The sequence below is a fragment of the Oreochromis aureus genome, linkage group 18 (genome assembly GCF_013358895.1).
Source record: "Oreochromis aureus strain Israel breed Guangdong linkage group 18, ZZ_aureus, whole genome shotgun sequence".
Taxonomy (NCBI): domain Eukaryota; kingdom Metazoa; phylum Chordata; class Actinopteri; order Cichliformes; family Cichlidae; genus Oreochromis; species Oreochromis aureus.
The window spans coordinates 1,573,228-1,586,404 of record NC_052959.1 but is presented as its reverse complement, the minus strand read 5'-3'; the positions used below and the strand labels follow the sequence as shown (position 1 = coordinate 1,586,404).

Sequence of the window (13,177 nt, the reverse complement as noted above, 5' to 3'; positions counted from 1 at the left end):
CTCGTGAACGAGGTGGTGTAGAATTTGGAAATTGATACCATGGGTGTGTCTACTGCAAATCTCGGACGATTTCAAATCCTGGAGATGAAGTTTTCTGACATCTCGTTGTGATGTAGGATTTAGAGTTTGACACTGTAGGTGTGTCTACTAACGCTAACATTCACACTCCAATGGATGCATCAGAGCATCTTGCATGTTACAAACTGCAGCAGTCAGGGATCAAACTACCAACCTTCCAGTTAGTAGATGACCTACTCTACATCCTGAGCTACGGCTTTGGGATCAGGGACTCACAAAATCCATACTACAATATGTTGATTTTACCTGACGCAATTAAAAATTGCAATTATGTATCCATGTAACTGTTTTCATAAGTATTCAATTTCATTCAGTTTTTTTATATAGTGATAAAGCACGAGAGTCACTTCAAGGTCCCGAGTGAAGACTCATCGTCATCGTGATGAAAGTGCGTTTTGTAAAAACTGATCATTGAGGGTACGAGTCATACTTGTATTTTACAGATCGCTCCAAGAGGCATTATAAAGCACGAAGAATGAGAAATCAGCTATAAATGATAATCATTTATACACACAACAATGAAGAAAAAGCAATGTGATGCTACAGTGGTTCATCAACAGAAAAGTGTCATTCAGTGACAAATGGCATGCCAATACATCTCAATGCAGTCAAATGAATACAAATGCAGTACAATCAAATGTCAAGTGTAAGCCATTAGCATGTGACTGACAAACATTCCTTTATAGAAACATATTTCCAGTTAAAAGAAACAAAAACACACTTATCACCAGCTTGAATCCAGTCAGCGTAGCTGCTCTACTGGAAGGAGCAGCTCTCAGTATGATCTGACCTGTTATTCTGGTTTCAGGGACATAGAGGAGAAAACAACACCTCTGAGAGACTGTGCTAAATGAAAATAGGAATTTCTCTGTGGTTGTGGAAAATGTCCTGCTGCCAAAATATGATCAGTTGCTTGTTTGATGATGAGTATCTGCTTCATGTCACATTCATCTACCACAGCGATGGTGTTTAAATGTCTTTAACCTTGGAGTTAACCACAAAGAATGAAACCAACCCTGCAGCTTAGTTCAGTCACAGCAAGTCAGCAAAAGCAGCAGGAGGGCTTTTCTTCTCAACTGCTGTTCACCTGAACTTGTGTAAGCTAGCATGATGAAACTGTTCTGCTGTCAGTCCACTCTATCTTATATTACAGGGAGGGCTCATTGATATAATAATTCGTAACACTGTGCAAAATTGGATATTATCCAAGATAAGAGTTCTTTCCTGATCCATAAACCCTTTTTTAAGATCTACAGTTCATTTACAGTGTTATGAAGGCTGCTGCTTTTTCCTACTTTTGCTCTTTATTTGACCTCAATGCGGACATATCGCAGATCTGCCACCAGCTTGCAAGAAAATTTTGTGTCACACATGTTACCTTCAGCATATGAAGGTAATGAAGGGGTGCTGTTAGAGTCACAGTTTAGTCTTGATTGTGGAGTTTGTGGCTAGCTCTCAGCAGCTGACAGTGAATACATCTGCCAGCTTTGGGAGCTGTTGGAAGGTATTTGGTTCACTTTAGGGAAGTTAGAGTATTTGTTTGCTACAGTCCTGCGCTATGCTTTACTCATCCCTCACCAGCCTTGGTAGTGGACTCACTAAGATAAACTTAATGCTGCCTCACTGTGGATTTGAAGGCTCATGTAAGGTTTAATAAAGTTATTTATTTATTATGTTTTTGTAGTCTGGCCCTGGACAAATGGCAGCTTAAGACAAGATGAGTGTGTTTCCTGAACTCACAGCAAGAAAGGAAAAGTACAAGTACCAAAAAGTCTTTGAAAGACACATTCAGATGCAGAAATCAACAGAAGCTCTGAGTTCAGATGATGCAAACAATGTCATGGCTACATCTCCTTTACAGACAAGCAAGCCAGCTAGTGCATGCACGTGTGTGTGTGTGTCGTGCACACACACACACACACACACACCATAGTTTTTAGTCTGAGAACCAAAATTAAACTCTACCAACATATGGAATAAATTATTTTATAAAAATAAGGCAAATTATAACGTATCACACTTAATATACAAAAACACTCTAGAATTATTTACTTTTGCTATATGCACAAAGGTGTATTGGGACTAATTCATAATTATTATAATTCATGCCAAAGTTCTTAAAGTCAAAGTACCAGAAGTAAAGCATAAACACATAAAATAAAAACACAAAGAAAATTAAGAATAAATAATATAAACATTTGAAAAAATATAATATCAATAAATAAATACATTACATACTGAAATCAAAGTCAGAGCGATATATATAAAAATATAAGATAAAAGCAAATGAACATACTGACTGATCCAAGGCCTGAAACTTTATGGCACCGTACACTGAAGGCTGTCATTCCATCATATGAATCACTCCACACTGTCGCTGCCAGGCACTTCTGCGCCCTGTGCTTTAATACCCAAGCTAAAATACCAATGGTTTCCACTGTCTCTAAAGACCTCAGCACATCCTCCAGGGTTAGTAGGTCGTCACCTCCAGCTACTCCCTATGCCTACAAAACTACATCCTAACGTGTCCATATCGACGAGGGTTCAGATGAACCACTCTTTCTTGCTCTCATCAATGGTTTCGGTGAAGGCCGGATCGTTGACAATGATCGCTGCATCGGCAGAGTCTGCTGAATCGGCTCCCTTAGCCTCATTAGTGTGGTAGGAGCCTTTGTGACGAAACATGTGACGGATCACAAACACCATGATGCAGAGGACGCTGAAGATCACCACGGAGATGATTCCTGGAAGAAAGCATGAGCAACACAGTGAGCACTTTTTTTAACACAGTGAACTTCAAGTATATTTGATGCAGCATTTGAAGAATGGACTGAAGACAAAGTCCAAAAAACAGCATTGTTCCTTATGTTACAAATCTGCCTTCTTTGAACGGAGCTCGTCATTTTTAATGGCATGCTAACATTGCCAGCTATCTGGACGCTACACAATTGTGTCACTAGACAGAAGGACGCCTACATTTTGCGCATAAGTGCAAACAACATTCAGGACCCGTTCCCCAACAGGGAAAAAAAACATAAAACACTGGCAGTAAGCCAGGGATACAAGAAAATCCATCCCTGCCCACCACCTCTCACCAAGGGCAATAGCAGACTGGAACAGAGTCCAGCCTCTCTCTAGGAGATTGGTTCGAGAGCCAAATGTTGCACTGAGGTGAGCCCCACCGTATAAAGCCGGTATCTCAGTTCATGCACAAGGCTCCTTTCCCTACCAGAGAGGTGACATTCTGTGTCCTGATAGCCAGCCTTTGTAGCCGGGGACTGTCTGCTTCCCAACACGCATTGCACCTGAACCTAACGGCGCCTACTGTGGGTGGTGGGCCTACAGCAGGGCAGGCCCATGTCGCTCCTTCAAGCTGTGCCTGGCTGGGTCCCATGGGCTAAGGCCCAGCCCCCAGACACTCCCCCTCCAGCTCCGTCCTCAGGCCTGGCTCCAGGGTGGGACCCCGGCAATCCTATTCCAGACAGGGTACACTCGTCCGTTGGTCTTTTATCCATAGCAGTCGACTGAATTGCTCTTCGTCTGCCCTCTCACCCAGGGCCAATTTGCCTTGGGAGACCCTACCGGGGAGCAGCAAAGCCCCCAACAACATAGGCCCTGAGATCACTGGGACACACAAACCCCTCCACCACAGTAAGGTAGCGATTCATGGAGGGACATTTACTTTTACGTCTCATTTCAAATTAATATTCCTGGTAGCAAATATCACACACATATCGGGTGCAAAATAAGACACGTTTTTCATTAAGTTTAGTGCAATGTACAGTAAATTGCTTGCCACAAACCCAAGTAAGTCAGGTGTGTGTTTCACAATGTGCTGGAACAGACAAGTTGCACTCATCAGTGCTGACTGATTCTAATGTGTTGCAACAGGTTAACAATCTGTATTAATAAATTAATAAATTAGATGGTGATTATTTGCTGATGGCAGCCAGTTTGAGTCAGAATAAGACAGGTTATATTCCACCAGGTGACCTCTGGGCAACCTTCAACTTGTCCCAGACAGCATAAAAATTCAATGTGATCACCGAACGTATGAGAGAATGGCGCACGTATGGTAAAAAATTTCCTAGGCAGTTTTCAGAAAAGTTGACCTGTGACCTCGACCTTGAAGACAACATAACTGAGATTCAAACTGCTCAGATAGATACACCTATGGTATCAATTTTAAAATCCTACATCACCTCGTTTTATGTACTTCCATGTGTGCATTTTCCAATTGTATAGACAAAAACAGTAGCTCCAAATCCTGGTATTTTTGCATGTTAAAATTAAATATACCTCCTATGACAGCCGAGTTGCGATCCACACCATCACCACTGAACTTGTCCTCATTGAGGTTGAAAACAGCTCCAGCTGCGAACAAAGCAAACATCTGTTATCTATTTGAATCCTGAGAAACTTTAGAATTTTACAGTGGCATGCCCCTATATATGCTGAAACCCTATGACAGGGGTGTCCAACTCCAGGCATCAGGGCCGGTGTCCTGCAGGTTTTAGATCTCACCCTGGGTCAACACACCTGAAACTAATGATCAGTTCATTACCAGGCCTCTGGAGAACTTCAAGACATGTTGAGGAGGTCACTTAGCCATTTAAATCAGCTGTGTTGGATCAAGGACACATCTAAAACCTGCAGGACACCGGGCCTTGAGGCCTGGAGTTGGACACCCCTGTCATAGGGTTTCAGCATATATAGGGGCATGGGCAGGGGAAGGTTTCTACCACCTTCTATGTGCCAGGGGTCTTTGGCTGAAGCCATGGGGGAGATAGTCAGGGGGGAGGCTCCACAGTTTGAAGGAACCAGTATCCCATGGGTGCTGACAGGTGCTGCTATGTTCGAGCGCAGGGCAGCTTTCAGCGGTGCTACACTGTTAAACTGAACTCTTGACAGGCAGCCCATGAAACCCGGTGTGTTGTAGCGCTCGATCAGGATGGGGTCAATCTGGCCTGTTTCTAAAAGAAAGGGAGAGCAGGTTTAATTGCTTTTCTCTGGAAGCAATGCAAGTAATTAAGTAAAATTCATTTATATAGCACTTTTTAAGACAAGAAGCTATAACAAAGTGCTTCACATGGGAATATAAAACCATGTCAAACAAAACAACATATTACACATGAACATTACCCAAATGTGTTTTAAGCTGAAGCTACAGAGTCGATGGTGCGTAGTCGGGGAGTGAGATTGTCCTTTTTTTGATCTACTTATCCTAAAACTGGCAGTCAGGCTAAGTGGTAACTTGAATAAAACCTGGTTATCAGCTCGCTAAGTTAACCCAGTTTCCCTGCATTTTCACACGAAAGTGGTGTTGACACTGTACAACCAATGTCAACATAGACATATACATATAAAAAAATTCCCCACTCGCCCCTACAAGCGGTCTATCCTTCAAGCTCAGGTCCTCTACCAGAGGCCTGGGAGCTTGAGGGTCCTGCGCAGTATCTTAGCTGTTCCTAGGACTGCGCTCTTCTGGACAGAGATCTCCGATGTTGTTCGTGGGATCTGCCCCAGCCACTCGCCTAGTTTGGGAGTCACTGCACCAAATGCTCCAATTACCACGGGGACCACTGTTACCTTCACCCTCCACATCTTCCCAGGCTCTTCTCTGAGCCCTTTGTATTTCTCCAGTTTCTCGTGTTCCTTCTTCCTGAGGTTGCTGTCATTCGGAACCGCTACATCGATCACTACGGCCGTCTTCTGTTTGTCTACCACCACTATGTCCGGTTGGTTAGCCACTGTTTGTATCTGGAAGTCCCACACGATCTTAGCTCAGTCATTCTCTACCATCCTAGGGGGCGTCTCCCATTTTGACCTCGGGACTTCCACGCCATATTCAGCACAGATGTTTCTGTATACTATGCCGGCCACTTGGTTATGGCATTTCATGTATGCCCTACCTGCTAGCATATTGACCCTGCTGTTATGTGCTGGATTGTCTCAGGGGCATCTTTACACAGCCTGCACCTGGGGTCTTGCCTGGTGTGATAGACCCCAGTCTCTATGGATCTTGTGCTCAGAGCTTGTTCCTGTGCTGCCATGATTAGAGCCTGTGTGCTGTCTTTCAGTCCAGCTTTGTCCAGCCACTGGTAGGATTTCTGGATATCAGCCACCTCCTCTATCTGCTGGTGGTACATACCGTGCAAGGGCCTGTCCTTCCATGATGGTTCCTCCTGATTCTTGGGTTTCTGCTGCCTGAGGTATTCACTGAGCATGTGGTTGGTTGGAGCCATCTTCCTGATGTTTCATGAATGTTCATTATCTCATCCTGGACAGCTTATTATCCCAGCGGGGTACCTGATCATGGGCAGGGCGTAGGTCTTGATAGCCCGGATCTTGTTCTTACCGTTCAGCTGACTCCGCAGAGGGTCACTTACATGATCCTGCAGGTACTTAGTGGTTGCAGCTTTCCTAGCGGCCTCTTCATGGTTTCCATTTGCCTGTGAGATCCTCAGGTACTTGTAACTGTCCTCTATGTCTGGAATGTTGCCTTCTGGTAGTGCAATCCCCTCAGTTCTGACTACCTTCCCTCTCTTTGTTACAATCCGACTACATTTCTCGAGTGTCGCTGGTGGTGTGGATCAGTGAATCCGTGTCTCGCTCACTCTTGGCATATAGCTTGATGTCATCCATGTACAGGAGGTGGCTGACAACTGCTCTATTCTGTAGTTGGTATACATAGCAAGTCTTGTCAATGTTCACTGAGATGATTCAGGCCTATGCAGAACAGCAGTGGGGACAGAGCATCTTCTTGGTAGATCCCGCACTTGATGGTGACTGGTCCAATGGGCTTGAAGTTGGTCTCTAGTGTTGTACGCCACATCCCCATTGAGTTCCTGATGAAGGCTCTTAGGGTCCTGTTGATCTTGCACAGTTCTAGGCATTCCAGGATCCAGGAGTGGGGCATTGAGTCATAGGCCTTCTTGTAATCAATCCAGGTAGTGCACAGGTTGGTCACCCTAGTCGGGATGCTGGGTATCGAAGATTCCATAGGTCCCTCTTCCTAATTATGTAACCCCTTCCACTGGGGTTACTTGCGTAGTAGCATTTCAACATAACCCTATTGTCATCTCAAGCCCACCTATGCCGTCTTGCTCCATTAGCCCACTTCTCATCAGGGTGTCCTGGTTCAAAAGTACCTGAAGCAGACCTTGTTAATCCGGGCGACGTACAAGCCGGTATGGCTTAATATTTATGTCTCTTGTTCATGTCCGAGGTAGGCTTGGTTAGCATGGGGGGTCTAGCCTAAGACCCTTACTGAATACAGACACCCCGGTCGGGAGTCGAACCTACAAGACCTGTTTCAAAGGCGTAGTAAGTAGTTTTAGTATTAAAAAGTATTAAAAGCACGGACTTTGCTCACTTATTCTGGTAAAGATCTGCTATATTAATGAAGTCCCACCAATTTAAAGGAAGGAAAGAAAGCTGACTCTATAGGTTAACAGACCTAATTTTACAACTCTATCATTAAAATAAGAGAGAATCTGATGGTTTACAATTACTTTGTTAAATTAATGGAAACTTTGGTCTCCTACTGCCTGCACATAGAGGTCTAAGAGATTTTCCATCAGTGGTGACATTCTTTTCCTGGGAACTGATTTTGTACTTGTTGATCTCTAATCTGGATGCTAACCTGCTCCAGAGTAGGTTGTTCAGAGCTTACGTATCATGGTAATGTATCCTTGTAAGAAGTGAACCACCTTCATAGTACAGAATACCCAGGGTAAGATGAAATCCTGCTTTGTAGTAAAAAAAAATAAAAATCAGCACATAACTGATTGACTTTTTGAATACAAGTGTAGCTCTAATGATATTAGAAATATTAAAAACTAAATGCCATTTCAACTTTTTACTTTATTTTAATTTTATTTTTTTCAACACATAACACATCTGGATTCTTAGAACTAGAAGCTCATCATTTCAGGTAGAAAAAAAAGGCACACAAAAAAGTTAATAAGTGACTGGTACAAGAATAAATAGGACAATATTCAGATCATAGAACATCACTCAGCATCCCTTCATGGAGTCAGTCATGCAAAAACAGAAGCCATATAAACGCACACACACATTAATCTCTAGACTCACCAAAGACCTTGCCAAGAAAGATACTTTTGACCAAAGTGAACTGGGTGTCAGAGGCCTCAGGCAGCATATATGTGGACACTGGATAATGGTCCAGCTGGTTAATGTGGACAGAGGAAAGCAACAGTCAAGTTTCACTGATAAACTGAAACTTCTTTAGACTTTGACTTTCAAGTTTTAAGATTCCTGTCCTTGATTTGGTGAAAATAATTTTGTTTAAGCTAAGAACTACTTTTTAAATATAATTTTATGTACTTTTTATATTGGAATTATTCTTTCAGCAGATGTAATTTACAATTGCAACTAATTACAATTTGCAATTCAGGTGAACTCAGTGTTTAAATACATTTTCTACTCTGACTATCAATATGTCAAACTAGCACCTTTAGCACCTCATCTCAAAGTAGTGAATTCAAAAAATATACACACTACCAGTCAAGGGTTTGGACACACATTCTTATTTAATGGTTTTCTTTTATTTGTACTACTTTTTTTTTTATAATAATAATAATGGTAATAATAATCATTATTATTATTATCATTATTAGTAGTAGTAGTAGTATTATAAGAGTTGGAAGAAAAATAATACAAGTGCGATTGTGAGTAGTGAGAGTGAAGTGAGAGTGAAGTGTTAATTTTTTCAGTCCAGGATTAATGTAATTTAGGAGACAATTATAACAATAATGATAATAATAGTTAAAGCAACATTAACTCAGTATTATCACCATCATCACCACCACCATATTATCATAATAATGACAATAATGATAGCCATAAGTATGACCAATGACCAGCTATGAACAATAACAATCATGACCATGACAATGATAACAATAACATCGTTATAAGAAGAATATAATAGCTCATAGTGGTATTCTGCTAAAATAAGCTGGAGGGATGATTCAGAGGCTTTACCTACAGGGTAGGAAAGGTCTTTGTCTTTTTTCCTTCTCCTCTTTCCTTTCATACGCCCCCCTCTGTTTTGGTAAATGGTAAATGGACTAGTTCGTATATAGCTCTTTTCTAAGCACTCAAAGTGCTTTACTTAACTTCACCCACTCACACCCGTGCTGAAGTCCTGAATGACTGGTAATAATACGACTGGTATGGAGCAGAATTCGAACCACCAACCCTCTGTTTATTGGATACCCTGCTCTACATCCCAAGCCACTGGCACCCACTGCTCTCTTTTTGGTGTTAGGACGCTTGGATGGATGGATGGATGGATGGATGGATGGATGGATGGATGGATGGATGGATGGATGGATGGATGGATGGATGGATGGATGGATGGATGGATGGATGGATGGATGAATTCTCTTGAATTGATTTAAGCAAGGGGGGGAAATTCATGCTGAACAGGATTTGGTCAGCTTGGAGGAAACATTAATACCTAAATATTTAATATTTAAGATCTGCCCCATCCTCCTCATCCATACAGAGTGGTAAAATAGTGGATTTCAACCAGTTTATAGAGAAGCTGAGACTTCTGAAAGCAAATCTATAACCCTAATGTTTGCTGCAAAGAGTGGGGGTCCTGAAGGAGCAATAAAACACTGGTGACACTGTTGGGGATTTATTCCATGGTTACCACAGGATCCTGCAGCAACATGCCATCCCATCATGTATTGTTCAACAGCACAATGACAATGGCTGTGTCAGGGCTGTTTGACCAAGAAGGAGAGTGATGGAGCGCTGACCAGATGGCCTGGCCTCCACAGTCACCTGACCTGAACCCAATGAAGATGGTTTGGGATGTGATGGAGCACAGAGTAAAGGCAAAAGGACCAACAAGTGCTCAGCATCTCTGGGAACTCCTTCAAGACTGTTGGAAAACCATTTCAGGTGACGACCTCATGAAGCTCATGGAGAGAATGCCAAGAGTGTGCAAAGCAGTAATCAAAGCAAAGGGTGGCTATTAGGAAGGATCTAAAATGTAAAACATGTTTTGAGTTATTTTACATTTTTCTGTTTACTACATAATTTCATAAGTGTTCATTCATAGTTTTGATGCCTTCAGTGAGAATCTACAATGTAAATAGTCAAGAAAAATAAAGCAAAAACCATTAAATGAGAAGCTGTGTTCAAACGTTTGATAGTGGTAGTGTATATTGTCCAAGAATAAGTTTTAAAGCAGCATGTATCTCCAGCTAAAAAAAATAGCTAGCTTCTGTTATTTCTATTTACACGTAGAAAAAATATGTGAAAGCAACAAAGAATTTACAGATACATTTCTCAGTAACACAGAGGTAACTGCATGTATATAATTATTCTACATAATAAGTCTTTGTTACAAATTGTGTCTTTGATGACATTCCAGCAAAAAGTGCTGCATTAAATCACTCCTAACACAAACTTAATATTCACTATTAAATATTTGCTACAGCTTCAAACTAAAAGAATTTTCAGTTGAAGACTTTTATATTAACTTAACTGCATTTTGCAATTCATCACGTATTGTATTGGCAGGATTCACTAACCTGTAGCCGTATCTCCCTTAAGTTCCTAGTTATGTTGACAAAATGTGGCTGACCGTTGGCCATGTTACGATGGTCAACATCTATGGTATATGGTTCTGTAAGCCCTCCAAGGCTGTAGCGGATCTGGAGAGTGCCTGAAAACACAAAGAAATACGTACAGTTCATAAATGTAAAGGGGCTGGTTCTTACAAAGTGCTTTTCTACTCTGAGTATTCAAATACTTTCTACAACTTGCCTCATTCACAAAAGCACTTTTTTCTATTGTTCTTCTACAAAGGTGTTTGCTATCTAACATTTACACTGACACTCCGATGCATCAGAGTGCCACTTGGGGTTAGTATCTCTCCCAAGGATATTTGGCATGGAGACCACCCTACATGAAGTTCATAAAGATGAGAACACATTAAATGTATCAGATATGACACTAATAAGCCTACCATTGTGTCTGACCACCACAGCCAGGTAGTCCTGAGTTCTGGAACTGATGTAGACAAGAATGCTGGGAGCACTGTAGGTGCTGAAGCTGAACACAAGCTCCTCCTGAGTCAGGTTGGCCTCACTTGAAACACCAACACCTGACAGACTCTTCACGTCCTTCAACGCAAAAGATCCCCCCTCTGGCAGCAAGTCGTAACGCACCAATGTCCCCGTCTCAAAGTAGCCGCCTACATCTAACATACAATTAACGAACATTAAAACATAGTGAAAATTCTTATTGGCAATAAAATCTGAAATCATCTAATCTCAAACAGGGTGTTGGTCATACCATCAGTGCAGAAGGGTCCATCATAAGCAGTAAGGGAGCAGTCACAGGAGTATCCATTGTACTGCTCTACACACTTTCCTCCATTTCTGCAGTGCATCCTGTAGCTGTTGCAGTGGCCCTGGCAGCCTGGATTCACACCTGGAGTCCCTTTTGCCCTTTCCTCCAGGTCAAAGGTCACACCATTAATCTTCAGAGCCCGCATGCAGCCCAGAAAACCCCTTTGACCACTTGAAGCACCTGGTATAGAAGTAAGGCAGAATAATCCAGAACAACATTCAGAACACCTTCAAGGAATGAGAAATTCAATCTGATATGCAGATTAGCACATTACTGTTGAATGAGGCTACGTCTACACTAATCCAGATAATTTTGAAAGTGGCGTTTTCGTCTAAAAATGCTCTACGTACACTCTATTGTTTTCAGTCATTTCCCAACAGTTGTTCATCCACATTGAAACGGCTGAAAACACTTACGTTCCAGCTTCCACCTGCCTCATTTCTATCTGCTGTTTATTTACTTTCCGGCTCTTTGAAACGTCGCGGCAAAATGTCGAGGAAAAGCACAGAGTTTTTTAAATGGACTAACAATGAGGTGGAGTTGTTGCTGCAAGTAACACAAAAGTAAAAAGTTGCAAAAGCGAGTGAGAGTTAAAGAATTTGAAGAAAAGCCATCTGGAGCATGTACAGACTGATATTATTCTTTAATAGGGCTGTCAAAGCTGAGAGCAAACAAAACAACTGCTGTGTAATGGCCTCCGCTGTCTCAGTTTAATTTAATTCAGTTCAATTCAACTTTATTTATATAGTGCCAAAACACAACAACAGTCGCCTCAAGGTGCTTTATATTGTAAGATAGACCCTACAATAATACATACAGAGAAAAACCCAATAATCATATGACCCCCTATGAGCAAGCACTTTGGCGACAGCGGGAAGGAAAAACTCTCTTTTAACCTCCAGCAGAACCAGGCTCAGGGAGGGGTGGGGCCATCTGCTGTGACCGGTTGGGGTAATTGGTCACACGAGTGCAATGACTAAAATGCGTCATTGTTTCCGAAAGCCTGCGGTTACGCTGTCCACACTGCAACGCAAAAATGGCGTTTTCAAATGTATCCGCTTTGGAGAGCGTTTTCCAAAAGCTCCGTTTCCCTTGACCAAAAACGCCGTCTCAGTGTGGTCGGAAGGCCAAAACGGAGAGAAAAAGATGCATTTTCAAACGAAAACATATTAGTGTGGACATGGCCTGAGTTTCTTGTTTTTTTCGTGTGCTCCAGTCTGCCGTAGATTCCGGGTAACGGTACAGAAATCAGAAAATAATGACATCACATGCCCCACTTATGCCCTCAGTCATGACACCAACTGAAATCATTCATGCTCATGGTGAGGTAATCTTTTGAGCAACTCTAAAGCACCTTTAGACATCTGTTGCTGTGAATCAGCACTATATAAACAAATCTAAATTGAATGAATGCACTACGCTGGACTGTGTTGATACCAAGACTCCTCTTTTGGTTACAAACTTGGTAACAAACAAATCTGATACAGGGTAGGCTGTAGTGTTCGCGGTCAGTCCTAAGTCACATTAAAGGTGCAGAAATGAAATAAAATTTAGACTGATGTTGCTGATTAGAGCCTTTCACAGAATTCTAGCTTTTGTAGAAGCGTTATATAGTCTATGTGTCGAAAATAAGCAATGACATCTCCTATAACATCTGCTGACATTGACGCCGTCCTGGCCCACGCACGGGGCGATCTGCAGT

The 13,177-nt window shown here is 42.0% G+C and overlaps 1 protein-coding gene across 1 annotated transcript in view; it reads right to left on the bottom strand.

Annotated features, from left to right (window-relative positions):
- Window positions 1-399: 399 nt before the first annotated feature.
- cntnap2b (contactin associated protein 2b) overlaps window positions 400-13,177 on the bottom strand; it is a 47,578-nt gene continuing 34,800 nt past the window's right edge. The window contains exons 19-25 of the mRNA XM_031747537.2: window positions 11,419-11,655; window positions 11,090-11,323; window positions 10,653-10,786; window positions 8,176-8,269; window positions 4,824-5,051; window positions 4,378-4,452; window positions 400-2,822 (exon numbers count right to left, since the gene is read on the bottom strand). Of these exons, the coding sequence (XP_031603397.1) occupies window positions 2,623-2,822; window positions 4,378-4,452; window positions 4,824-5,051; window positions 8,176-8,269; window positions 10,653-10,786; window positions 11,090-11,323; window positions 11,419-11,655 (1,202 nt within the window). The 3' untranslated portion in view covers window positions 400-2,622. The remainder of the gene's footprint in view (window positions 2,823-4,377; window positions 4,453-4,823; window positions 5,052-8,175; window positions 8,270-10,652; window positions 10,787-11,089; window positions 11,324-11,418; window positions 11,656-13,177) is intronic.